This window comes from Acipenser ruthenus, chromosome 15, assembly GCF_902713425.1.
Source record: "Acipenser ruthenus chromosome 15, fAciRut3.2 maternal haplotype, whole genome shotgun sequence".
Classification (NCBI taxonomy): domain Eukaryota; kingdom Metazoa; phylum Chordata; class Actinopteri; order Acipenseriformes; family Acipenseridae; genus Acipenser; species Acipenser ruthenus.
Window position 1 is genome coordinate 27232048 of NC_081203.1, and position 27528 is coordinate 27259575.

Consider the following 27528-nt stretch of genomic DNA (forward strand, 5'->3'; position numbering starts at 1 on the left):
CATTCAGATTCTAATACATTGATAAATCTGTCAGGATGTAGTGAATAAAATCTTTGTTATGACATTATTAACTTGTCATACTGCTGTATATGGCTTAAAAGTTATGCACATTCTTCCAATGGGTTGGTTAGTTCTACTGTATGGTATGTTCTTGCGAAGTAACTTGTAGTAACGTCTCTTTCACCACTTGGTGGTGCCACTCCTATGTTCGATCCTGGCTGGAAATGACTTCCAATAACATAACAGTTTCCGGGGCAAATAGCACATTAAGTACACATAGGGGTCTATTCAATTGATCTAAACAGTGACAGTTCTAAACACTGCGACACGTATAGTTTGATCCCAGTAGAGGGCGATCTTGGACAGAAATAAATCATATGGGGAAAAATGCATAGGAAACTCAATGGAAAGATCCAGAGCTTTGGTATTTTTATTTATATGACCCTGTTCACATAGCTTTGGATTGTTTTAAAAAAAGTCTTTGTGTATGTTTTTTTTTGTGTGTGTGTTTAATAAATATTCAAAAAACTTTCCTCGGTAGTCTAGTATAGTTTCATGAATATTAACTGTATTTTGTTATAACATAGAACCAGTAATCAGAGATATCAATAATTATTAGATACTACAAGAAACCTGATGTACTTGAATATAACTATTACTGTAATCCATTTTTGATCGTATCAATTGGATCTCTAGATTCTTCCGCTTCCATCTGTAATTACAGTTAGTGTGTGCAAGTACTGTAACTTTTATTAATGCTTAGCTACCAAGGTTACACTATCTGGTAACACTTTATTACTTTCAGTTAGTTTCTGCGTTTTTACATCATAGTTCATCACTGTGTTTACAAATCACAGAGGTTGAAAAGGAGATGAGCAGTATTCGCCTCTGATATTGACTTAACCGGGTTTGAATGGGTGCCGTTTGACAGGGCATTCCCCAGTCTGTGACTCTCACTAGCTGTCCTCATGTAATCTGTTCTTTTCTTCATCCATAACTTCAAACTCATAATATTATATTCAGGTGTAAAACTACAAGACACCAAGTTAGGCTGGCTAATGCTTCAGCTAAACACATTTTAGAAATACATTTTTATTTGATAGAAGTAATAAATCTTTTGAATAGAGAAATTAAGTTTAAAAACAGTTTTACTCAAAGCTTGTTTGTCTGAAGTGTAGCAAGGGCATTCAGTATTATTATTATTTATGGATTTGGTAGACACCTTTATCCCAGTATGCTAAGCTGTTAAAATGCGAAATAATTCAAAGAAAAACCCAAAACACATCCTTTGTGCAAAAAACTACTTTTAAATTCAAAAAACATGTTCTTGAACACTGACAATATCACATTTTAAAGAAAGCAGGTTTATTTTCACCACAGTTTTTATATATTTTTATATATTCTAACCTGCCAGCATTGCTGTCCAGCATGCAAGCTGGCATCAAGCTTTAAGGACCATTATATTAATTACACCATGATTCAAGCTTTACAAAGAGACACCTGAAATGTATGCATGTATTTTATGCAATGTTTATAGTATTTTAAAAGTGGGCAAACTTTATACAGTGTGGTTCTGAAATTATTTAAAGTACATGACGTTCTCAATAATTCATGCACTGTTTTGGTTTTGCATGGTATGTACAATACAAACAGAATTACTCAAACAAATGTTTGCAATGCAAACAAAACCAATCTAAGACAGTATTTAGAGTCACATGGTAGAGCACAATTCACCCAAAAATACAAAATGTGTTTATATTTCCTTTTAAAACAGAAGCCTGTTTGGACTTTATCAACATTGTACTGCAAATAAAATTGTAGTCCGTACCATTAGTGCAGTTCAAACATGGAAAAGCAACAAGGACAAACGCTGGTTTGAAAGACACAACTTAAAAGTTGGATCGTTATCTTTGGCTCTAATGATTAAGTACACGCCTTCTGAAGATGTATTTGTTGTGGTCCACTCGTATCATGAAGCAAAACTTCTCTCTTGTGAAGACGCTACCAGGAACAGAAATAAAATAAGAACAAGCACAGTCAATACATATATCAGAAAATAGCCTATTCATGTACACACAGATACCTTTTAAATCCTGCACAGAAAGAACAAACACTATTCTGAAAATCCGTAGCCAACAACAAAAATGGTTTAGGCGAGTTAGATAAAATGTTTTCACACAATAATATATCTTAAAAATGTTTAAACTGTGTGGTCTCATTCATTTGCAAAACAAATATGTACAGTAATAAATCACACTGAACTAGGATGCAAAAATTACAATTTCTATCTTTCTAGCTCCTGAACCTTCTAATTCAGTGTATGAATAGAAAATAATCTAAACAGGCATGAAAACAAGTCTTCCATTGCATAGCCGTTTCAACCATTCGTTTTTACTACGAGTTTAATAAGACTCACTTGAGCTTGTTACCAATACACTGTGGCTAATCAAGCATGCATTAAAACCTGGAATGGGAGAAACAGCTATGCAATAGGAGTCTTATTTCCATCGCTGCTAAATTACACCAAATTTATAAAGATACACATTGAAAACCCTTATATATCACCTCACACCTACTCTAAAAATGTCACATTTTCATGTTTCACAGGGATTCCTATAATACTAAAACTCCTCTAGCTATATGTCTATTTGCTGAAACGTTTAGGAAACTTACCTGTTAAGTCTCTGAATCTCTTTTTAGCTTGAGCTCTTTCCTCTACATCGAAATACCATACAGTAATGGCATACCTAAAAATATATATATACATATATTAAAAGCTGCAATTGACAAACAGTTCCCTACTACATAAGCAGCAGTCTCATTTATTTATTTTACTTTTTTTTGTATCACAAGATAGTATATCAAGCAGATCTGCACTTAGAACTTTGTTTACTGCTATGAAATTATTATAACAATACTACTATTATTATAACAACAATTATCATAATTTGCTTTCAATTGGAAAAAAACTAATCCCAAAACATTTCACATAATAATACTGTAAACTGAAACAGAGAGAACTCTACTGAAAATGTTTTCTGCCACTTTAAAATGAGGGCTGTTTTCCCCTGTACTCTGGTGTACAGTGAACACACATGTTATTATATGTGTCTATAATTTACCGAGTTGCGTAAGCAGGCTGGACTTCATGTGGATTTCTTCTATCGGACCAGAAAAATAATAATCGGTCAAAAATTGGTTCAACATCTGCTACGTAGGACTTTCCTTCTGGGTATATTTTCAGAATACCACCGTTTTCCTGTAAAGCACACAAGAGCAAACAGTATGTTAGGACTGAACTACATCCAGACTGAGACAATCACTTGCCATGTGCAATACAAACACTTCTGGATTCAACCTTTTCAGCATCCATAGAGAAGCTCAATGTAAAAAAACTAAGGCAGATAAGACAACTTATTTCTACTTAATTCTGATAACTTTTGCTCCTGTTTTGATCTTTTACTGAAGCGTTTCCTATTAGATTAGACCTATATTTTAATGTTTTTTGGTTGTAAAATGACTTAAACAAAAACTTTAATACAAGTCTTTATCACCAGAAAAGGTTATTAAAATCACATGGGTTAGTAGCAGTAACAGTAAGCCACAGTAAACTGTGGCAGATTGCCAGAAAAGCGAGAACTTCCCAGCTGCTTGGTTTTAACCTTGCGCATCTCTGCATGACATTTTAATTGGGGATATGTTTAGATTGCTTATTTCTGTTGGAAGGAAGAAACTTCATAATGCTATCATTTAAAATATTATTTAAAAGGCTGTTACGGTAAATAGTAAACCAACATTCTTTATTATGTCCTAAACACAAACATGCACGTGTGATATTATTTCAATGCATATAAATGGTATAAGAATTCTGTAAGGGAAGGAGGTGTACAGAAGCAGAAGCCTTACAAATTAGCCAATTAAAACTTATTATCCAACACACTGAAAGACACACAACTTGAATTAATATTTGTAAATGTACAGCAAATATAATTGCCTTACCTTTGCATCCCAGTTCTTATTCAGATAATAAATACACGTAACACAGCGCCCATCAGCATTAGGGTTGTCTACATGTTTCACATAACCAGTTCCGTTACCCGGGTAACACGCTACCATTGCCTGCAATAACAAGAAAAAGAAAAAAAACAGAGGATTTAGATCTGTGAACACGCACACACATTTCATAAAGGGTTAAGCTAGTAATACAAAACCTGTGTAAGAGGTTTGACATTTATGTACAACACTTTTTAAACATTCGAATGTATTGTATCAAAGTTCCCTATGACAATGATGTAGCATTTAAAATACATGTATTATTATTATTATTATTATTATTATTATTATTATTATTATTATTATTATTATTATTATTATTATTAAGCAAATGTCAAATTGACATCAAAACTACTATTGTAAGACTACTACTGCATGCACATTTCTCACCACGATAACCTGCAAATTCAGAACATCTGGGTTTATATAACCGCCAACTCTTAAATTACAGCAGTTGTTTTTAATATTTTATTTTATTATCAAATTACTAGATATAAAATATATATTTTGTAATCATAAAAAGATCACGTTTGGACCATGTGTTTTTGTGATCAGCAGTACATGTGGTACTGTAGAAATAAATAAAGCCACCAAAATGTATACTTCTGGAATTAACTCATGTGGTTGACAGAAATGTCTGGGGATTTTATATGATAAAAATGAAAATTAATGTAGGTAGCAGGAAGTAGCTATCAGCACAGGCTTACTGACTCTACGCCTTGGGTTTCACCGAGCACTACGTGCTCCCAGTCATGATTTAAAAGCCACAGTATTTGCAGGTCTACTCAGCTGACACTGATAATCTACATTCTATAGACACCACTCCTCAAATAGACCAACTGTAAGAACTCAATCTAGCTTGATGGCAGTTTCAAAACCTATAACGCCACTTCTTGATAGCTTTACCCACTGCAATGTACATCTAAAACACAAGGCGTAGAGTGGATCACAGAACACAGATAATTCCTTATTATTTTATTTCTTAGCAGACGCCCTTATCCAGGGTGACTTACAATTGTTACAAGATATCACATATTACACAAAGAAATGTAAATAACAAAAATATAAACCCCATTACCCATTGCAATCTCTAATGATAGCAAGAGTGATTCATTTTCATTTGCCATAAACAATAACAGTAAGTCATTCTGCATCTCCCACACACCATGTAATAAGTACTGTCAGATTGTAGACAGTGTAGGTTGTCCAGCTGTTACCCACATTACTCATGTGGAAAGTTTATACACAACAGTTTCTATTTAGTTTTTAGTGTGTTTGCCTGACATATATATAACTGTGCCTGTTTCGATTCCCTGGCATTTTGAAGCTGTACACATTTTCTGATGCTAGATATCCAAGCTCTGCAGCTCTCACACTTAACAAGAAACTACAAAAGGTTCTTAAAGCTGACACTGAATTTGTTGATTAAATGTTGGAATATTGACTTTACTAAACGCATGACATTGGATAACTCTGCTGCATGCTGCTTTAATGACAGCAGATATCAACAGAAGTTACATATTACACAAGCCCAGTTACTTACAGCTCATGGTAGTAAATGACTTATCCCTTAAAACTTGCCTAACTTAAGACATCAGAGAGACAGCATCTTACAGTAGAGACCATATAACTAAGAACACTATGAAGATCTGTCAAATCTTAAATTTTGGTAAAATAAAACCGTATTACAATGGCAAAAAACAACTGTAAACTGATAACATAACAAAGTTACTGTTATTACTGTCTGTTTGCTTAGTCTGTAATATAGTAAAGGAACCTTATGGGACTGAACCTCTTGAAGATCTGAGGGGCTAATGCTGTATGTGCGTGCTAACCTAAATCTTTATGAGAACTGTCCCACAGGTCAAAGGTGTTAAATGTTGGCTATGCATGAAGCCCTGTTTCACCATACATGAAAGCAGTGGAACAGAATTGTGTTGTTTTTTTGGACTTTTTATCCGTTACTTTTTTGGGATAGTCTTCTTATCTGTCGCTTAGAACAAAAACATTCCAGTCCCTATTGGAACTAAGCCCAAATGGCTTTGAGACAGAAACTTAATTTAGCTTTCAGCCACAATACACAAGAAACATTTCACATTGCAACACCATCAGATAAAAAAAGAACGTTAACTGAAGATTTGCAATAATGACTTACTATGCATACCATTATGTTCCACTACTAGACCTAGAAAAGTAAACTGTATTAAAAAAGCACTTTACAGAAATACTACACAATACTTGTATACAGCAGTATTACCTGCACGTTCAAAACACTGCATTCATTTCGATAGTACAGCAGTACCTCAACATTATTTATTTATTTATTTATTTATTTTTTTTTTTTTTTTAGAAGAACTGTTCCAGCTGATTTATTTTGGAAACAACAAGTACTTCCGATATCTGAAGCTATGAGCCCATGTCATTAATTGCTTCCACTCAGGATATGCATATTTAGCTTGTAATTACTAGAACATGTAAACACCTAATGAAGGAGCAATTTAACAGACACACCAGTTGCAATTCAGCAGCACAGTTCCTTGGTTGAAGGATGCTGGCTTCTTGCCAGCATGATAATGGTTTAATCACAATGCTACGTGCAGAGCGTGAGGCTATTGAAAGTCAAGCACTAACTTCACAGCACAGCACCTCCCAGATACACCAATCAATGTCAAGACATGGTTTGGCTTAAAAAAAAAATCTCAACACAGACAAATGTTTAAAGATAAACCTTTACATCAACTTGATGCAACCAAATTTACAGTTTGCACCTTTATTATATATTTTTTCCCTGACTTTCACCCTACGTTGTTTATCTTTCAAAAGTTAACTTACTGCACATACCTATATTAAAAATAGAATTGTATGGGCTATTTAATGAACATGTTTAAACCCCAACAGGTTCTGTATAAACTTATTAAATAAGTAAATATCAGCTTTTCATCTTTTTTTTATTTAGATTGAAAGATTCTAATATCAGATATAATGCATTAGAAAAATGAAAATTAAAGCGTGTGATAACTAGCCCAGTGTGATGTAACCCTCCCCATACTACTGAGTGATACTCCACAGTTCATGGAACCCGTGAGGGAATACTCTTTTCCTGTTGGCAGATAACCAGCTTCCTGTCTATCCTAACAGAAAAAAACAGAACCACCAAGTGTGAAATGTCACGTACTAGCTGTGATCATGGTTTGGTAGTTTTCACTATTGATGAGTAACTTTGAAACTAGAGAACAGGGATATGCACAAATACTGCTGATTTTATATCTATTTTTTTCCTCCCTAATATTGCTGATGGACAATTTGGTGTTTCCAGATATTTCGGTCATAATCATAATATGCTATTTGAAACAAAAAAAGTCTATCTTATCCAACTGTTGTGTATTCTCTCTATCCTATATCGTTTATATATTGCAATACAAAGAAGCAGAGGCCTGTGACTGTTGTCCTTTAGAGGCATTTTGCAGACACTTTTCACTTATTTCCTGAAATTGGCTTTTTATACGTTGTAAATGTACTGCTTTACATTAAAAAAAAAATAATAATATTGTGTTTTTAAAAAAAAAACTAAAAGTGTGTATGGTTTCTGAAGTACCTTATAATGTTCCCGGGTGTTCTAAAAAAAGGACACCATTTCCAAGATGCTAACGTAAAAAAAATGATTTTTTAATGACTTTTTATAGGAAGAGTTAAATACAGCCAAAAAAATGCCTGGTCCTGGGGGGAGCATCCCAGTAAAAAAATGCTTGGTCTTGAAAGGGTTAAATAAGCATTTTTTACTTATGCACAGCTGCAAAACATTCATTACAAAGTGAAAAATGTGGCTAATTTTCACATTAGCGAAACACCCATCAGATTGCAACTGATTGCATATGTACCAAAATCTGACAAAGTACCACATGTTGACATTACACAGGTCATATTTTGGTATTCGTACCACTTTCTGACGATGTACCATTTTCTAACACTACACCTGTAGATATTCTGCAACTTATCTAAATTGCACCCATTCCACCTGTGGGAAAACAGTAGAAAAGTGTTTCATTTTATGATGGGTTAAAACAGACAGAGACAGCGAGTTTCGGGCTGTTGGAAGACTTTTGATATTCATGGCCAAAGTGTCAGCTAACCATACAGAGCAGTCTTGAAAACAAATTCACCGGCTTGTGGCACTAGTAGGCTTTACTTATTAATGTTTATTTATTCTAATTCAAAATCAATAAAAGTATGTTGCTTAAGCAATAAAATCGTTACTTAGGTAAGTCTCTCTAAGAGACTGTGTTGTTGAGCCTATTCTAAAACAAACAGCATTATTGTACTCTGCTCAGAGAAATCGTTGACGTTGCACAGAACGATCAAAATGAATGGTAACTTACCTTGGACCGTTCTTTGATATTGTTTTTTTCCAATCCCCTAGCGCACAGAACCACAAGTCTGTCTATCATTGACAGAAGGAAGCTAATAGATTCGCATCCCTTTTCAGTCCCACTGACCCAGGCGATCTTATCTCCTCTGATATGAGTTTTAGAAACACCAGTCCGACGGCCGGCCAACTGTCCATCGTGTAGTAAACCGGAGCAATGCATTTCTTTGACCTGATCCAGCACGCATTGGCCAACCACGTCTCCAAGAAAACTGTCCAAGTAAAAAAAACCTTGTTCCACCAAACAGGGCACAATGTAGTCCATTGCTAACTTCTCCAAATCCAACTTCATGATGTGCTCAAGTATCGGCATTTTCCCCCCCTAAATATTTATACTGTAGCAGCTTCAATTTATATTACTAAGTGGTGAAGTTAATTTTATTTCCAGTTTCCCCCACTCAACAACAGAATAGAATGTTGCGGTGTTGGTATGGTTCCTGTTTGTGTCCAAGTGTACATCACTATTTGAAAATAACTTTACATACTGTATATGTATCGATTTCACAGTTTCAGAAGGCACAGTGTTTAAAGAATTACTAGATTTTGTTTTAACCGTCTGCTTCATAGGTTTCCCTGAGAGTATCTGTTTTGGTTACCAGCGCCAGATGGTTTCTGTTATGTGAAACGTGCAGGATGTGAGGTAGCCAATACGTGGGTGGGGACTATATTTTACCATTGTAACAGAAAGGGAAATCGATGCAAATGTTCTACACACACACACATATATATATATATATATATATATATATATATATATATATATATATATATATATATATATATATATATATATATATATATATATATATCTTCTACTGTACTGCATTTAAAGCTCAAACTCTTTCTTGTTGGTTATTTCACATTTTTTGCTATGCTTCACACAATTAATTCTTAGAAAAAGAAACATCAAATGTCAATATGTAGCTTAGAAAACAAAAGCACAGGCGTAATTTTAATAGCAACAAATCAACCCAGAATTTTTGTTTAGCAAATGCATTGTGTCGGCATCCACCTGCAAGATGATTCACTCATGTGCATGACGTGAGGAGGAGGGCATATTTAGTGTCAATATAAAATACATATTATGGTAAACAAATTGCTTCCAATCAGCTATTTTGGATTTATTCATTAGTAAAAGGCTAATGAGCCATGCTAATAATGACTAGTATTTATTTTCCAAGTGTGTTGAAAAAAAATCCATCCCTGCGTATAGCTGCAAAAGCGTCTAAGAAACTTTTCAGAGAGGCGTGGTTCCGCCATTGACGATGCCCTTCACAGCATGTACTGCCTAACCTGCCACATGTAGCACACACAGTGTAAACAACAGTGCACATGTAAGAAATCTCCAGCAAACATCCCCAATTAACATTATTTTAGCAGTGTTATAAAATGCATGAATGTACATTTATGAATATACATTAAAATCAAGTTACTTCCCTGACACAGTGTTACAAGCTTAAAGTGTACCATAGAATGCAATATAGTCAACATTTCAAATGTTTGACATGATGCATACGATCGTACTCGTAGATGGGGTTTTAGCCGTTTAATTCAGTTTCCAGGACGAAACTAACATTGAGTCGTTTTGTCAAAAAAAAAAAAAAAGTATTAAGACAATACAACAAAACACAACTGGTAACCACAGTGTATGCGTTAAAAAAAAAATACAACTTCCAGCAAAATCATGTTCAACAGATTTCATGCAGACAAATACAGTACTAACCTTGTGTCGTCCTCTAATAGTGTAAGTGCCAAGCCTTCCGTCAGCATGCGTGATGAGTCTGTCCATTCTCGACAAGAGCAAGCCTATGTTTTCGCAGCCAGGTTCGTTACCCTCCACCCACATTATTTTATCCCCTCGAATGGACTTATTTGTGCCTGACTTTTGACTTGCAAGCTCTCCATCCCGAAACTTTCCACATCCGTGAAGGGTTATGACTTCTTGCAAAATTTTGTCTCCAAATCTGTTGCCAAGAAAATTGTCCACGATGCACAACCCATACGAGTTCATACAGGGTACTATGTACTGTATCACCAGTTTGTGAGAACTGACTCTTTTGTGATCTTTACAAACAGGTTTGTTGTAATGGGTTTTACTCAACGCGCAAGGTGCTGGTTTTGAATCGCTTGCTATTGTGCGTTCAGTCTTTATAGACTGTCCTTCAGAACACCAGCTCAAAACCCCTTCTCGATCCTCTTTACCCATCTTTCTGACCACCTCGCTCGTTTCATGGTTTGTGAAAAATGTTTTCATGTTTTCAACTGACTCGTGTTTGGCGTTTTCTGTACAGTCAGGTTTCCAAGCTGTTGCCATTTGCAATCTGAAGCTATATTCAGCTGATAACACCCTCAAGTGTTTGGAGCAGCTCAAGTGTAGTACGTGGAAAATAACATGTTTCAAGGCTAAAAAAAAAAAAAAAAACTCAAGCATTCCCCGTGCACGCGTGCGCGCTCTCTTCGGGCACGTATCCAAAGGCGAATAGAACGTCGATTAAAAAGAAGGCAGGCAGATTTAGATTTTTCGTGGTGAAACGTTTTGTAATTCTGGCACAGAAAATGAACAGGAATCAGTATACCCAACATACAACTATGGTTGTTTATGTGTCTTTAATTAAACACAAAACAAACGGGGCTTTTGCAACTGCAGTACTGAAACAGTCTTTTGTGTGGGTGCAAGGAACTGCTAAGGTTTATTAGATAGAAGCAATCTCTATTTAAACAAGTTGGGTGGGCTTACCCTCATGGCTTTGTTTGAACTTGAATCTATCCATTCAGTAATCTCTACAGGCAGCTTTACTCTGTAATTGATTTACACAGGTTGCAATATACCAGTAACATTATCCAACACCAAGAAAAAAAAGAAAAACATTATAGTTGGCAGTATCATGTAAAAGTGGGGACGGTGTGTGCTATATTTACAGTATATATATAACAACCTTCTAAAAATAAAACATAAAACATTATTCAATTCTCATCAATTCCGGATCAGCAGTAGTTCAGAGAATCAGATCACTACTATGAAAAAGTTGGTTTCTTTGACAATACAGTCACAATGGAATATCTCAAATATCAGACATCCTTATCATCAGTGGCCACAAGTTTCTAATGTGAATAAAACGGGTTTACTTCACATGAATGTATTAATGAATTCAAGGTTTTGGTTAGAAATATGTTAGTTTATATGCAATTATATTGTTGTTATTAAACTTAAAATAATTTGAACATTATAAAACTTCATCAAGCTAGTAACTGTCTCTAGTTCCTAGTTTTACAACATTACAATTTGCACTTTCTTGCCAGTCCAAACAGGCAGATGGCCTGACCCAGAACCCTAATTTTGGACGGCCATTTGGAAAAGCACCTGTTCCGTTACCGTATAGGCTTGTTGTGTACAGTATGAGTCAACCCATGAGGTTCACATGAGGTTACTAACCAACACATCCTTTTCCTGCACATTCTAATACCGGTTTTAGCATCAGTGTTATGTGGAACAATATTATTAAAGCAGATCTTAACTCATTCAGTTTTTTTTTAAACTTTGTTTTCATGTTGAGACATCTGAATAATGCTCAACATGACAGAACAAAAACTAAAGAGGACCTGACACATGTCCTTAGGTTAGAATGTCACACCATACTGTAAACACCACATTTTATATTTTTCTAAGCCTTGCTTGCATTCCTCTCTTGGCCTTTACTTTAGGAAAAGTCTGCCTCATGTGCCAGATAAGCAAATTAAGTATTCAATAGACACAGTAAATAATATTTTATGAACACAGAAAAAACAACTAGGGTCATTAAAGTTATGAACAACAAGGAATAAAGATAAATTAAATGTGAAAGTACAGTATTTCAGTTGTACATTTGAAGATAATTTAATTCATGCAACAGGATTGCTTTCACCCAAAAAGTGACAGGTCTTTACCATGTCATCTCTTATAAATATGTATGGTATAAACAGGTTATCATTTTTTTTTTCTAAACCATACTTTATCATGTGTTTTACCAATCACTTTTCTGTGCTTTGCAATGCTGCCCTATAGTACACTTAATTTGCTGGGGAATAGCAATTTTAAAAGGCTTCATTACATTTCACAGTTCTCAAAAGTGTTTGAAAACAGTTCCTAATGCGAAACTGTATTTAATAAATCAAAAGACCTTTTAAAAATAAGTGTGAATTTCATGAATACAGCTGTATTGACTTACATGAACAAACAGCCATCCAGACCCCAATGTGTAGAAGAACAGAGGAGGTAAATGCTCTGTATGTTACAAAGGCATATTCTTATTGTACTAATGAACCAACACTCAGTCAGGAAAGGGTGACCTGGGTGTCTGTACTTACAACTGGCCTTGTCATCATCATCAATCCATATGCCCAAGTATTTATAATAAGGAACTTTCTTTATTATCTCACCTTTCAGTGTAACAGTAGTCCAAGATGGATTTTTATACTGCTTTCTATTAGAACAGAATAACATAGTTTGTGTCTTAGATACATTAAGTAACAAGTTTGATTATATTCCTAAAAATATAACACCTCTTATTTGCTATAATGTTTTTGAGCATACTTTTAAAAAAACAACACAGAAAGTCAACTCATTAATCTCTCACGTGCTTACCATTGAACGCTGTCTCGGGAACTTGCTCCATCAGATCAACTCAGAGTGATAGAGTTCTTACTGGGGCTTTTCAAGTCCCGGTGGTCAGTGGAATCTTGCCACTATTGTCCCCAAGACTTGAACAGGGCTTTTCAGGTTTGAATGATCAGCTTTATTTAATTAATATTGACGGTCACAGTGAAAAAGACACACATGAAAAAAAGTAGTAGTAAAATATTTAAAGTATTCCCATAATTTACAGTAATTTGTCATATGTCTTTACAGTTATATACACTATATTATTTTGGGTAGTACTGCAAATGAATGATTTTTATGATTGTTAGGCATGAGCTGAGTAAAATAAAATTCGCCATGAAAACAGCGCAGTGGATAAATCCATCCTACTTAGTGTTCTAGCTGACACCCAATACCCCCTGCTGTTCTCTTTAATTCCTAATCAGGAAGGCTGCTTAAAACAACACAATTCTGCTTTAAAAATCAAAAAGGAAGAAACTGAATTCCTAATGTATCGGTGGGAGACTGGACAACAGCAAGGTCAGAAATATGCTTCCTCATGTACATTTCTGAATCACTAAATATGTAGACATTCGGAATTCAATTATAATTTCTAGTCAAGCCTAATCGTTAAACATAGCTTGAATAAGATTTTTACTATAATTAATAGCACTATATGTAATTGAAAATGTTATATTGCTTTGATTCCAGGCAGCTTGCTTTCACCACTTCTACAGTACATTAATGCATTCTGGGCATGAAGGAGGACGGGGGGGGGGGGGGTCGGATTCACAGTACTTGGAGCTGTGAGGTATGCAGGCATACGTGAGCTACTGCACACTGTAGTGCAACAGTTTGTGTGATAAATAATTCAGTGAATAAATTGAATTGGCTGCCAGTAAATGGTCACACAAATTGGACATGCATATTTTCTCCGTGAGTGTAGTGGGCTTGTCAGCCAGATAATTAGCACACACACACACACAGAGCAATGCAAATTATTCTGAGGAATGCTTTTGTTTTTTGTACATGCATGTTGGCTTTTATTTAGGAAGAAAAAAATTTGATCAGTCTTTTTTAGATTCAGAAAGTACTGTTAACACAGAATCTTGACAATGCATTTTGATTCATTATGTTTTAAAAGGGGTATTACATTTTCTAAACATTAATATTAATATAACAGATACAAATAAATACATGGGTCTAAGTAATCCCATTGCTTAAACATTACATAAGGAACAATTATTTATTTTCAAAACTCAGTTGCACATTGAGCCTCCTCTGAAAATGGTTTGACTCTGAGATGAAGTACATTTAACATAAACACGAAGCTTTAACTTGTAGTACTGTTTCTGATAAAAGGTCGAGTGGATCATAACATTGCAAGGATATATGTGTACAGTTTAAACATTCTTAGATTATTCAAGGAACAGGCTGGGCACTAACCAAAAACAATTGCAGTTCCCAAATGAGCATCTTAACTGCTGCACAAAAGGAATAATATATTTGTACTGTGGTTACAGAACACTCTTTAGTGTTTACAGCAAATATATTGCTGTACTTTTGATGTATTCTGAGGAATGACGAATTCAACCGAACTCTTATGAAAAATGATTCTCTGCCGTGTTTGTTAATAGACAACGATGCTACACATTCAATCAGGGCATCAGTAAAACTCTATTTTTAGATGAGGTCAACCAGAAGAGGTTTGCCAGAAGCACGTTATAACAAATTGGGTTTTGATGACGGTTACTAGACTCATGTTGTTTAGTGTTTTTCAATGCGTAATTGAATGTCATGCAAGTTTAATGACAAGTAACAGCACTCAAAATAATAAAATTCGGCATAGCTTTCGTTTAAAAATCATTTTACATGAATAGATTTGGTACTATTTGGTACTATTTAGTGGGACAAATGTACACATTGAAATCAAGTTATCTAATGACTATACTAGCTATTTGTTTTTTATAGTGGGGAAGTTCCTAAGCAACCCACTATACTGTCACTGTGAAAAGGCAATCTTCATTTATACCCAGTGTAAACAGTTCCTTTGTGTTTACGGCTATTCTGGGAAATAATCCAAACTAAAATGTAATTGTTATTGCTTACCTGGAAAGTAAACAACAAAGACACATTATGATACCTTGTCAAGGATCAACTATCTTGACTTATGACTAGTTCCAAAATGCCACAATAAACCTGAAATCTTGGTTCCATGTTAAGAGAAATAACTGTTTTTTTAATAACAGATTAGGAAGAACCATCCCTTTGGTCAATGTGTGTTAATGTCAGCAGTTAAGGGAAATGGGTAAAACACCATCTGATTATTTCACTCCTGTCTGCAATGATGCCCTCAGGGGCATAGCTTAGAAAACCATTCAGTTCCTGCGAAGTGCACTTTACAATGTGGGACATAATGAACAGAGTGACACGTAACCATATAACTGATACACATATCTGACAATCTCTGGCTTCTATTTGTACCCCTTAACTTGGACTGGTACCCAGTATGTGGGAGTAAATAAGAAATAATGGAAAAAGAAATACCAATGGATACTGTTTTGATTAAACAGGTATAGGGTGACTTGCCAACAATTGAAATGGAAAATGCCTGCTGTAAAGTATGGTACAGTATACATATACATGGACATACAAGTTATTGAACTACCTACCACTGTATTCAATAATAGTTATTAAGTGTCTGCCTGTCAATAACTATTAGGTTAATACCTGTTCATCAAAATAAAAAAGAATGTTAGTGGTCTCTACTGCAAACAGCAAAACAAATATGCCGAGTATGTTGTGTACAAACATGTTTGACACAACAAAGCCACCCTTTTCCATATTCCCATATTGTTTTCTGGCCTCTGAACTGTGCACCGCATCACCGTGAGAAGATGACACCTGTGCCTCTTTTTTTAAAGAGCTGAAGACGCCGACTGTGTTTAGCCTGCATTTTCTCATAAGCTCCTCATCAAATCATAAATATTTTTATAGATATAAATGCACGACTCACATGCAGTCTCACACGTCTGATGTTGATAACCTTGGTACCAATACACATTTAGTATTTTAATTATCTCAGTGCTGGTATTTAGATGCACTGTTTAGATACTTGGAATACACCTCATTGACTTTGTTACGTCTATACTGGCATTGTTGGTAAAAATAATGCAAAACCCAAATACTGTGATATTCAAGAGGAATTCTTCAACAGCACATATGCAACACATTCCCTCAATAGTACTGCCTAGTACCTTTGTGAAACTTAAGTACACATTCTTATTAACAACATTATCAATAACAAAGATAGAAGTGGGGGAAATCACAAGCTGATCTTGATGGTACATTTTTAAAACCACAATTTCTTCAAAAAATAATTCATTCAAGCCTTGACCAATTCCATAATCCTGATAAAGCGTCTCTGTAGCTGTATTGGAAGCGAAGAGTGATCAGAAAGAATTCAAGTAGCTTCCGCTCTATCAGGACAATAGACATGTGTTATCACTTAAGAGAGTTTCTATCTAGCTCCCGCTATGCTCCATTATTTCCTGTCTTCTCACCCTTAATGACAAACTTCACCAACGGTGTCTGACCCTTGAACCCTCCAATCGCACGTGCTGAAATGCGAGTGAAAACTCTAACAACCCTGTAAACCAAAGCAACCCCACCCCACCCACCACCAACATTACTGTGCAGACTCAACAAACTCTCCCAGCTGGTTGGGGACTAACATGACTGTCTCCCCTTCAGTGTGACACACAGGAGCTACCCCAGGACCGCTATAGTATTTTACACACCATCACACATACAACACACTGCATCTGTTTCAAAAAGCCATCTAATCTTATTGTATAGCCTTGGTTTTTAATCAGCTCCCTGATGAAACTTTATATATATATATATATATACACATACTGCATTGTGGTTCGTGGGCTGTGGAAGACACTTTCCCATCGGTAGTCAATATTATTTGAATCAAGGGATAATGGTATAGAATTTGGCTACAGATAGGTAATCACAATGGCACATGATAAGGATAAGGAATAGGATTCCAGTCAGTTTCCTTTTAAGACCAGTACAAAGGCCTTATCAAATAAATAACAAGGAAACTGGGAGATGGAAAAATGTAAGCGCAAGCAGTATGCTAAAGACATTTTAACAGCTTTTTTTTTTTTTTTACTGTCCCATATCTTTTTATGGTATTTGCAATTGTTCTTAGTGGCTGTTTCTGAAATATTTTTATTGGTGTTTTTCATTTAAACTAAAAAGTTAATTGAACTATTTGATAGCCCAGCTTCTTATCAAAGATGACAGAACGTCTATACCTCTTTCACTTCCTCGCTGTCTGATTTGTGGTGCAGTGTGGCAGGGCAGATGCCCAGTACATGTAAATAGCGTGTTTTTGTTTGTTTTCTGTAAGTTTGGCAGGGATGGGGTTAAATCCATCTCTGCCAACCATCATGTAGGGAATGTGGCCATTCCCCAGTTTGGTAATTGAATGCTAATCGAGGAGTGGCCACATGTATATAGGAATCAAGATCCTTTGTCTGTGCTGTGATTTTTGAAACGCTGTAGTGAAGGTGAATGCTCAGCCTACCTGTGTGCATGCTTTTGCTTGATTTTTTTATTTTGGCCCCTGTGTCTTCTTTGTCTGTTCCTGTGTTTATTTTAAGTTTTGTTTAATAAAAGTACACATCAGAGCTTTAAACTCCAGTTCCCTGTCTCTGGGTCTCTTTCCTGCTAATAACATCTGGGGCCACAGCATCCATTTAGTTCCTCTTTAGCAGCCTCATCAGTTTTTATTGCATGTTGATTCGAGTAATACTTTAATTAGTGCTATCATAACACTGTGTGTACAGTATCATTTAATGTCCAGTCCTCTTTGCAGTTGTTAAATAACTTGCAGAATCTGATTGGGGGATTTTAGAGCTACATCAATGGACGGCACTGGTAGCCATGGAGATATTATCTGCGTAATAATGTGGTCAAAATTAGAACATCCAGCAATTCTGATTTAAAAAACAAACTGTCTAAAAAGAATACTTCAAATGTACTGGTGATGGGCATACTGCTAAGAAATAAATAATAATAATAATAATTCATACTGTACTCGATAATTCAGGTTGGATGGCAAGCATCAACAGCTCACAGATCCAAGTCAACAGTGTTCAAAATCTAGAAGTTCCTATAATTCTCTAGCAGATGCCAAGTTCACGGTTTGGATTGCTTCATCTGTCAGCCATGTTTGAAGGATAGTGCTTGGGCTGTGAGGTCACGCCACATGATATAATCAGTCACCACAGAAGAGCTTTTCTCCTGCACTTCCTGGTTTCTATGGTGCTAACAGAGACAGGGGATCTGACCACTATATACATCCCCCACTGCTGGGGGAGGTGGTTGAACGTACACTTCACATTTTTCTATATTCTATATCTTTCTATATCTTCCTCTACGAAGGCCTCGATCATGTCCAGTGAATACATAGAAATGAGTGTTCATTATTGAAAGGACAGTCATTCATTCTTCCACAGTAAGAAGCAATCTTGTGGTGACACATATTAATTATATAACTATAAAAATGACATGTGAATTAAGTATAAAAGTACCCTACTATAATATATCTGGTAAACAACTACAAAATCCAAAGCTCACACAATTTATCTTTTTTTTTTATTTACTCTGAGTCATTTACTCAGAAATCTCTGGCTCTGATAAGCCCTCAGAGTGAATTTCTCTTTCAGTGTGTACGTGAGGCATTACCCATTCTGAGATTACACATGCAAGCAGTTTCTATTTTAATTTTGAAAGGCTAGCAATTTGTTAAATTTGGCATGAAAAGTAGTTTAATGAGATCTTCGTCCACTGTGCAAGTACTACCCCAGCAGTACAAGTTCATAAGAAAAAAGCACCAGTTACATTATCACTGCTTTGTCTAAGACTGGACTTTAAAAGAAAGGGTCCGTTTTAGTGAATTAAAAGTAATTGAAATGGTTAATTTAAGATTCCAGATTTTTTTATAATTTTTTTTAATTATTTTTATAGTCGCGTCTTATTTCCCACATTATATATTAACATCCCCTTCAGGATAAATCTATTGCTCTAAATAACTTATATTGGAAAAGTGTTTTAGCAGCAACAGTTATCAGATTTGAATTACTGTGGTTTTAAGTGCATCGTACTGGTTGTGTAGTGACAAATGCAACTGAGAGCTCAGCAGCAGTCTTACAGATCCAGTGCAGTCATACACTGTTTGGTGTTAATGTCCATTTCATTGCATGCGGGTGGTTTTTGGGCCATGGGTGATGAAACTTTGGACCACCTCAGCTGTTGGTAGCCATATAATCAATTAATCAAAAGTGATCATCATCCACTGCCTTCCAAGTTAGAACACAGCCCTGACAAACAACATCCTGCTTCCAGTTACGTGCCTTTGTCAGAGATTTCACATCGTCACCTTGGTCTACTGAGCTGGAACAGAGGAACCAAATGTATATGCAAGTCACGACCACAACAAGCCTTTCATGCCACGGGGGATTTGGAGAGATGAAAGTCATTCTGACTGCTAAATAAGCAACCACTTATAAGCTAGGTGTGACATTTTATTTGACTTTGTCAGCTTACTGTCTAGTTACTGGTTTGCTTGAACCAGGGCCTTAATAGCGATGTTGTTTTTCAGCTAGTTTTTAAATCCCAGTTGCACAGAGATTCTGTCCCCTGTGTGCGGGGTTGCTGGTTTGTGCCCAGTTTTCTCCCAGTTACAAGTGCTTATCCAATTGTCATGAAACTTGGTATTGATATTATTTAGTTTTAGTTATAGACTATCAGACAATAGGGAGATCATAGTGATACCTCTCATTTTGAATTTACAGTTGTAATGGGTGATGTATGTTACACACATTATTATTATTATTATTAGTAGTAGTAGTAGTAGTAGTAGTAGTAGTAGTAGTAGTAGTAGTAGTAGTAGTAGTAGTAGCTTGGCCTTTCCTGTACAGTAGGCAGGAAATGAATGAAAATCTAAACTTTTATTTTGCTGTAATTCCACGAAACTCCAACAGAATTTTCTGCAAACTCTTAGTATTGAATGAAATATCAGAAAATAAATGAAGCAATTATAGAAGACCTCTAAGCTACAACACAAACACGGTGAGGTCAGAGTGAGTGGCATGCTCTCATGGATATCCCTGGACACAAACATAGAATTAAAAAATAAATCATAGCGTACAATGAGACCGGGCCCAGCAGGAAGTACACAGGTAGGTACATTCTATTCTGTGGACCTTCATTATGATACAGGATCTATGCATGAAGTAAGCAAATATTAAATTGTTAAATGTGGCTGTGATTATGTATTGTGTATTCTTTTTTTGTTTGGTGCTGTCTGCCATACCTGCGTCAGCAGAGTGAAGCAGTGACGCTCTCTTTATCTGCCATCTGCACATCTACCTCTTCTTCTGAAAGAACTCTGCACGCTTCACCTATTCTGGATATCAGCACTGTGCCAGCGTTTTGACGTGTGTTTATGTTAGTCACGTTGATCCCATCTGTGCTGCTATTGGGTGCTGACATTTCCTTGCACTCCACAGTCAAAAGCATGAGTTGCCATGCCATATCTCCTTTGAAGGCCACAAATGAAAGACTTGAGGCTGTTGAGGTTATACAGCAATCCAGCCTGGATTTTATGATACCATGTTTTATTGTTTTAATATGATTTATGTATTTTTGTAAGTGGGACAATAGAAGTTAATATTGCTTACCTTTAAACCTTCAAACCTTTAAAAGGTTTATACATTGACTTGTATTTTCACAAGCTTTTCTTTGGGTTTAACAGTTGGCTTTGAATAAACTGTGCACCATCATGTCAAACATCTTAAATCCTAACCAACTGTACCTCCCCGTAGATAAGAAGCAGAAATAGTGACAAAAAGAGGACTAGAGTTTGTTAAACAGGAAGCTACTTTATGTCTACATGGCACTACTTCCCATTCTCAGTGTTTCCCAAAGCTTTTGCAACACTCTCTGAATTGTAAGAAACAATTTTTACTTACTGATCACAGTTTTTTTTTAGATCTGTGTTTTAGCATTTCCACTTAAAATATGTGTTGCTTTCTTTCTTTATCACATTTTAAGCTCATGGCAACAAACACAGTTCCTTTCAGGTGCAAACAGAATATGAAATCTTAGAGTGCCTGCAATATGGCAGAGCTGGTTAGTCTTTTAGTTGAGTTGTTCACTAAACTGTAAGGATAAAGCAGAACAGTAAGCATCAAACCCTGCAATACAATCTAACAGGAGGGGTTCTTTATCCAAACTACAAACTATTTGTTCTAAAACAGCAAGTCTCAGGGTAAGCTTTTTCTTTAAATGCATCAATTTCTAGAATGGCAATAATTGATCTTTGATTACCTCTCCTTTAAACTAAGAGGCAACCAAGCCCTCCAGAGACTTTTGCTATTCAGGAGATTAGCCTTACAATTTGACAATATTTATATACCTGTAATTTAATTCTGGGACAGCGTTTTGTGAATATGGACCCATCAGATATGTTCTACTATATATAATATTATATATAATAGGTTGTAGATTTGACTGAGAAGAGCAATGTTTTTGAATTCGCTGAACTTTTTTTTCTTTCTCAGCAGTAACTTAGCAATAATATTTCACAAAGTAATTTTCTTAGCTGCATAAAAGCTGTCTCTTATTATAATCATTTCAAACACATTTTTCATTAAACTGCAGTTTAATAAAGTAGTATCACTCGGCCAGACACCTGAATGAAATTTACAGAGGTAACAGTTCTCTTCTTTCTTTAGCCTTGATTTTTGTTTTAATACAACTGATGAGCTATTATACCAAAAGCATGCCATTGCATCTTCATCATGCAAGATACTACAGATACAATTGCACCTTCTTGGGTTGTCTTTGTGTTTTGCAGTCATAAGATGGAGACGTAAAACTGGTCAAGTCTGCAAGGTATTCATCAATGCAATAATGTTCATTTTCTCATTGTGCAATAAATTGTGTTTCAGATTATGACCAGATCTCAGGCTAAACTCCTCTAATCTGTATGCAACAGCATAACAATGGTCTGTGCTTTTAAAAATGAAAAATGTCTGGTCAACTGCAATGGGAGTCTTTTCTTTTTTTTATCACATTAAACACCAGAAACAAAACCACACCATACAATTTTCATTGCAGCAATTTAATCAAGGAATTAGATGATAGATGATTTTAATTGTAACCTGAAATGCTACATGTGTAATGGAAAGTCTTTGTTTTAATACTGTACTGAGTGAGTAGATTCTTGACTAAGCCAGTTGTATTTATTGGATGTTGCCACCTGGTGGCTATCAGATCATATTATTTCCAATATCAATGTATGTATCAACTCTGTTTTGGTACCTTCTGGGGATGTTCCAAAATCACTTCATTGTCCATTGGGAGGGGGGGGGGGGGGGGGGGGGAGGGGGGGGGATTCAATGCTCTGATGATGATGTTTTTTGCCATCAGAATTTGCATATGTGTGGTAGCCTTCAACCACAGTGACTATTTAAGTCTAATTGTATAGGATGTGGATGTATTCTTTAAGACTATTATGGGACATCATTTGAAATTGTTATTTTTGGTCATATTCAGCACCTGATGTTACTACAGTACTGTTGTATACCATTTCCAAAAAAAACATTACACATTCTGCTCTGCTTCCTGCACCTTATACAGTATGGATCTAAATAAGCATCTTTTGTTTTATAAGAGAAATACAGTTGTTGCAATATCCCTCATATTCACAAGTACAGTACGCAATAATGCTTAGACCTTTTGAAATATTGATGACAAAGAGTATAATACCATGCTAGCTTTACAGAGTTCATGTAATTCGAATATTTTATTTCTCATCACTATTTCAGGGTTAAAATCCAGGCTTTTCTGAAATTCCACCTACTTGCCCAAACCATATACTGTAGATAAAGGGAGGTTTTTAATATTAATACAATCTGTATTTATAAAATATAAGAGGAAATATATTCTGTTAAAACAAAAATGATGCCCTAATATTTACCTAATTAAGTGTGTCAAACAATTAGAGATGAGCCAACCAGTTTCTCAACTCCACTGTTCACTAATGGATATGCTGCCATAAAAATGGAATCCACCTTTCATTATTTTACACCTCATCAGTTAAGGTGGGGAATGAACATGCTTATTTGGCTGACAGACTATAGTGGCAAGCAGGTTTGGGCAGCTATTTGCTTTTATACCAGCAAATGTAACACTTCTGATAACTTTGTCATTGTGCATTATACCAACGCATTAGTCTTGCTGGTCAGCATAATAGGTTTACCACTGGGTATCCAAGTTAACATGATGCTTCTTGCTTACCGTCTGTTAAAATGTAATTGTGACACACAGACTAGACCCCTCAACTATATCCCTGATGCTGGGGGGGAGGTTACTTTGTGTTCTCTAGTACACATTATCTCAGTTAACTTGTGGGTAAGGATGACACAGGTAAAGCTCTGTCTAGGGTAATAGATGCATTATATTATGGTACACTGAATAAAAGATCCTTATTCTTCAACATTGGCAAATCTGAAATAAAAGCCAGACAATTTTTATAAACACCTTTGCAGGATTTATTTTTCATTGGTGTACTAAGCAATCAAGTTTACTACTGTCCCAGATTTACCCTACCATTTATACTATAAAAGAAAACAGTTTACTAAGCACACTGACCAAGTGTCAACATTAAACTTTGCTTCAGTTCTGATCAAAAGGACCAGAGAGAGAGAGAGAGAGAGAGAGAGAGAGAGAGAGAGAGAGAGAGAGAGGAGAGAATAAAACTAAAAACCAAAACTTCAGTCTGTTAGTTTAATAAAAGTAGATCTGCTAAACCGATCACCAACTGTTACAAAAGCACTTTCTTAAAGCAATTAAAACAGAAGTTTGTTTTAAAAGGCAGGTGCAATTGCTACTAATGTCACTGATGTTTCATAGTTGCAATGCTGTCACAGCCACTAAAGTGCACTGACATCAGAGTTTTAAAAAATAAATACTGGTATTCAGCAAGTACAAGTGAAAAGGATTAGACTCCATATACATTTACTATACAATTACAACTTGTATGAATTAAATGGGACATGTTTTCAATAAATACATTTTCTTCTTTCTTATTGGTCAACAGTTGTCAGCACAGAGTGGGATGTCACAGAATGAAAGTCCGAAACAAAAAGAGCTTTCTCCACAGGACATCCATCCATCTCTGCTTCATGTTCCCCGCTGAAGTCATCTTTATCACTGCACAACTTCAAAGTAGTGTAGTATTGCCATGATGTGTTGAGGCATGAACACATACCCTGTATACACAGCCATTCCAGCAACCGAAACAAGAAGGGAATCTGAGCAACTCTGTTAAGAAAATCCAATTGTTTTGTTTTTCATTTTGGATATATTGCAAGCTTGAAGCTACCCCCCCCCCCCATGCAATAAAGATATTTATTATTTTTAATAAGCCTATAGAAATATGACAGTGGATTATATTGACCTTAATACAAGTACAAAGTCAGGTCCATACATTTCTCAAAACAAAATGCATATCATTATTCAACAGGAAATCTGATTAGAAGACCGCATTCATAACGAGCCTCAAAAGAAACGCACAAACCAAAAATATTTATCCACAAAACATTGTTTATGGTAGCAAACATGCCAAAGGTGTATCAAGAGGTAGGCCTACACCATTTTGAAAATGTAATACCAGCAAACAAAACCAGAGAAGATGTTATTTACAAAGTGAGAAAACTCATTTGTTAGTTTCCCATGTATAATAGTTTCCCAGAATGCATTCTGTAATGGTTGGTTTTGTAAGACAAGGTCACAATCCCATCCACACCCAAAACAAGCAAGGAAATATATCCAAGACTACATGTACAAACAAGCAACAGTATAGCTGAATCAGTATTTAAGGTTCCACAAACCAGTGTTAGCAATTCCTTCATTAATCATTACTGGATCCATGGCCTCCAACCTTGACAATACTTCCACAGCTTGGTAAATACAGCATTACTGAACCAGTCACAACTAAATATAGTCTACCCTACATTTGGGATTCATGCACATAAACTGACCTGCAAATCACCATTAACCACTACACTGTTAAGCAAAGTTTAAATAAGTAAATGTACTTCTGATTCACTCCCAATTTAGCTATGCAAGTTTACTTATCTTTAAATAAATGATCCTCTTTAGTATTCATAATGAAACTTCTGAGCACAGTACCTTACCAGTAATGTATGTATTTAACCAGAAAACTTAATGCACACTAGTATGTTTGTAGAGTAATTGCTTAAAACACCAGTACAATAGGAGAGTTGCTTGGGGAGGACTTAATGATGCTTGTAATTATAGTAACACGTTTATTAAAATATCAGAACCAGGTATTTGCTGCAAGAACAGCATTATTTGTCGAAGGTTCTACTGACATGTAGCGAAACTGGGTTAACGCAGGCAGGCGCATCACACAGGGCGAGGCAATCCACACACAGGTGAAGGGCGGGCGCTTCAACATTACAAAACAACTGCTAGGTTCAGTGTGAGGATTGGTTTGAAAAAAAAACCCCATACCATTACAGTATTTCAGTAAAACGCGTCACCTGATCAATACGGTACTACTCGTGAGCCATTTCCTTTTCGTTTCTGAACCATTTTGTTGAATTTTAAAATGCTTAACCACAGTACTTAACTAAACTGCTTCACAGTCCAGCGTCCACATGACGAAACTGCATAAGCAAGGAACTGCAGGCGATACCGTGCCAAACAACTGATTGTTGCTACCTTAACACCAGCCTACTTAACATCAGACTACAAAGAACGTCCATCCCACAGGCAGCACAATCTTCGGAGCATAGTTCAAGATGAAAGAAAAGTAAATTCACGCTGCTTTGATAAATTAAGCTGTACAACTATTCAAAATAGCAGTTAAAATATTCAACACCCATTATAATCCACCACCACTCTTAATTTAACTGGGTTTAATGGTACACAACAACTTCACAACATTTCGGCCCGACTACTCCTCTATAGCACTGCAGGTAGTAACCCCCATCACCACAACCCCACTCTGTGTGTTAGGATACTGAAGACTGTCCTCTCCCAGGGCTCCAACATGTACAGAGCTGTGATTAGAAGATACTGGTAATACAGCCACGACATGTGTTTCCAAGCCGATCCCAGCGCCATGATCATTCGATTTGTGCTACCGGTCCTTTAATAAATTCTTCTTTCTATTTCCTGAAACGTCGGATCCCAACCCCATTTATAAATGACGTTTTCCCTTGCGCACACACCCAACCTCTTCCTGTGTAAGTGCTTTTGGAGAGGGGTATCGCTGCAGTCAGAGAAAGACTCGCAGCCTATCTAGAGCTCTGCCTCCCCACCCCTCAGTTGATCACATGATCCGATCACATGACAAGCATCTAAAGAAGTTTGTGTTCGTTAAATATAGTTTGATTTATTTTTCACATATTACTTTCGAAAAAATAAAACATGTTTAAATATAGATAATATATTTGCACCACTTGTCAGTATATTTAATTACTTTCAAAATAAATAAACTGTCATGATATTAAACGTGTTAACGCTGGGTTTTGTTCATTATTCCACAATTAAACTGTTGATTCATGGTATATTCTTTTTTAAATTATCAGTAAATCCAATTAAAACATGTATCTTAAATATTAACATTCTGTATAAATGTCCATTTTTGAACACAGAAAAAGATTAATCATAATTATTGCAACAAGGAATTTCAAGAATAGTATTCCATTAACACAGTAGGATAAATAGCAGGTTAGAAAATACATATTTATTATTTTAGTAGATGCAAAGAAAACGTATTATTTCAGTTAATATGATTGTTTCTTTAATAACCTCCGCTCTAGGTGGCAGTAGCAGGTTTTAAAATAACTACAGTTTTTTTTATAACTCTCTCTCACTTTCCTGTTGTTTGTATCCATATCATTGATACCTGATCTCTCACAGCTACATTGTGTAGCTGTTCTGTCGGCGCAGGTACCGGCGTGACCCGTCTGCTAAATCCACAGAAACAGTTGTCAAGAACTGCCTTTGTCGCCGACCTACGCAGGTCTGAGTGGCGAGGACGCACCGATTCTGCTTCATTTACAACGGGATTTGTTTAACATGGGCACCAATGTTGTTTTTGAGATTTACGTTTTTCATTAAATAGTATTGTCATAGGTAACTGGCTGTTTATGAACTGAATATATTGTTTTAATCAAGCAATGCTGTGTTTAGTAATTATAGTTATTGTAATTTTAAATTACCTGTAGAATCTTTATTAAAAAATAAAAATAAAGAGACTTTTTTAATAGTAAATCATCTCTCTCTCTCTTGATAGATAGATATAGAAATTGAAATA

At 35.7% G+C, this 27528-nt stretch overlaps 2 protein-coding genes across 3 annotated transcripts; both read right to left on the reverse strand.

The window, feature by feature from the left end:
• Positions 1-1287: 1287 nt before the first annotated feature.
• LOC117422076 (prolyl hydroxylase EGLN3-like) lies at positions 1288-10938 on the reverse strand. Of its 2 annotated transcripts, none has more exons than XM_034036724.3 (5): positions 10200-10938; positions 4000-4119; positions 3123-3259; positions 2674-2747; positions 1288-2001 (listed from the first exon to the last, which is right to left on the reverse strand). In XM_034036724.3, exons 1-5 carry the CDS (start codon positions 10905-10907, stop codon positions 1970-1972), a joined length of 1071 nt encoding a protein of 356 aa, XP_033892615.2. In that variant the 5' UTR covers positions 10908-10938; the 3' UTR covers positions 1288-1969. The 2 variants fall into 2 exon arrangements, with proteins under 2 accessions (XP_033892615.2, XP_033892616.3); XM_034036725.3 differs by lacking the exon at positions 10200-10938 and adding an exon at positions 8430-9066.
• Positions 10939-23704: 12766 nt separating this feature from the next.
• Positions 23705-26336, reverse strand: sptssa (serine palmitoyltransferase, small subunit A). Its single transcript, XM_058987676.1, has 2 exons — positions 26228-26336; positions 23705-24490 (listed from the first exon to the last, which is right to left on the reverse strand). The coding sequence occupies exons 1-2, from the start codon at positions 26334-26336 to the stop codon at positions 24387-24389; spliced, it is 213 nt and encodes a 70-aa protein (XP_058843659.1). The 3' UTR covers positions 23705-24386.
• Positions 26337-27528: the final 1192 nt, after the last annotated feature.

Excerpts from the sequence above, each read along its gene's own strand:
- LOC117422076 (XM_034036724.3), bottom strand. The coding sequence starts at position 10,907 with ATGCTTGAGTTTTTTTTTTTTTTTTTAGCCTTGAAACATGTTATTTTC. Across the intron at positions 2,748-3,122 it reads CAGCCTGCTTACGCAACTCG|GTATGCCATTACTGTATGGT; the intron begins GTAAATTATAGA and ends ATATATTTTTAG. Across the intron at positions 2,002-2,673 it reads GAGATTCAGAGACTTAACAG|CGTCTTCACAAGAGAGAAGT; the intron begins GTAAGTTTCCTA and ends TGTTCCTGGTAG.
- sptssa (XM_058987676.1), bottom strand. The coding sequence starts at position 26,336 with ATGATCATGGCGCTGGGATCGGCTTGGAAACACATGTCGTGGCTGTAT. Across the intron at positions 24,491-26,227 it reads CTGGGAGAGGACAGTCTTCA|ATTCCCTTCTTGTTTCGGTT; the intron begins GTATCCTAACAC and ends AGAGTTGCTCAG.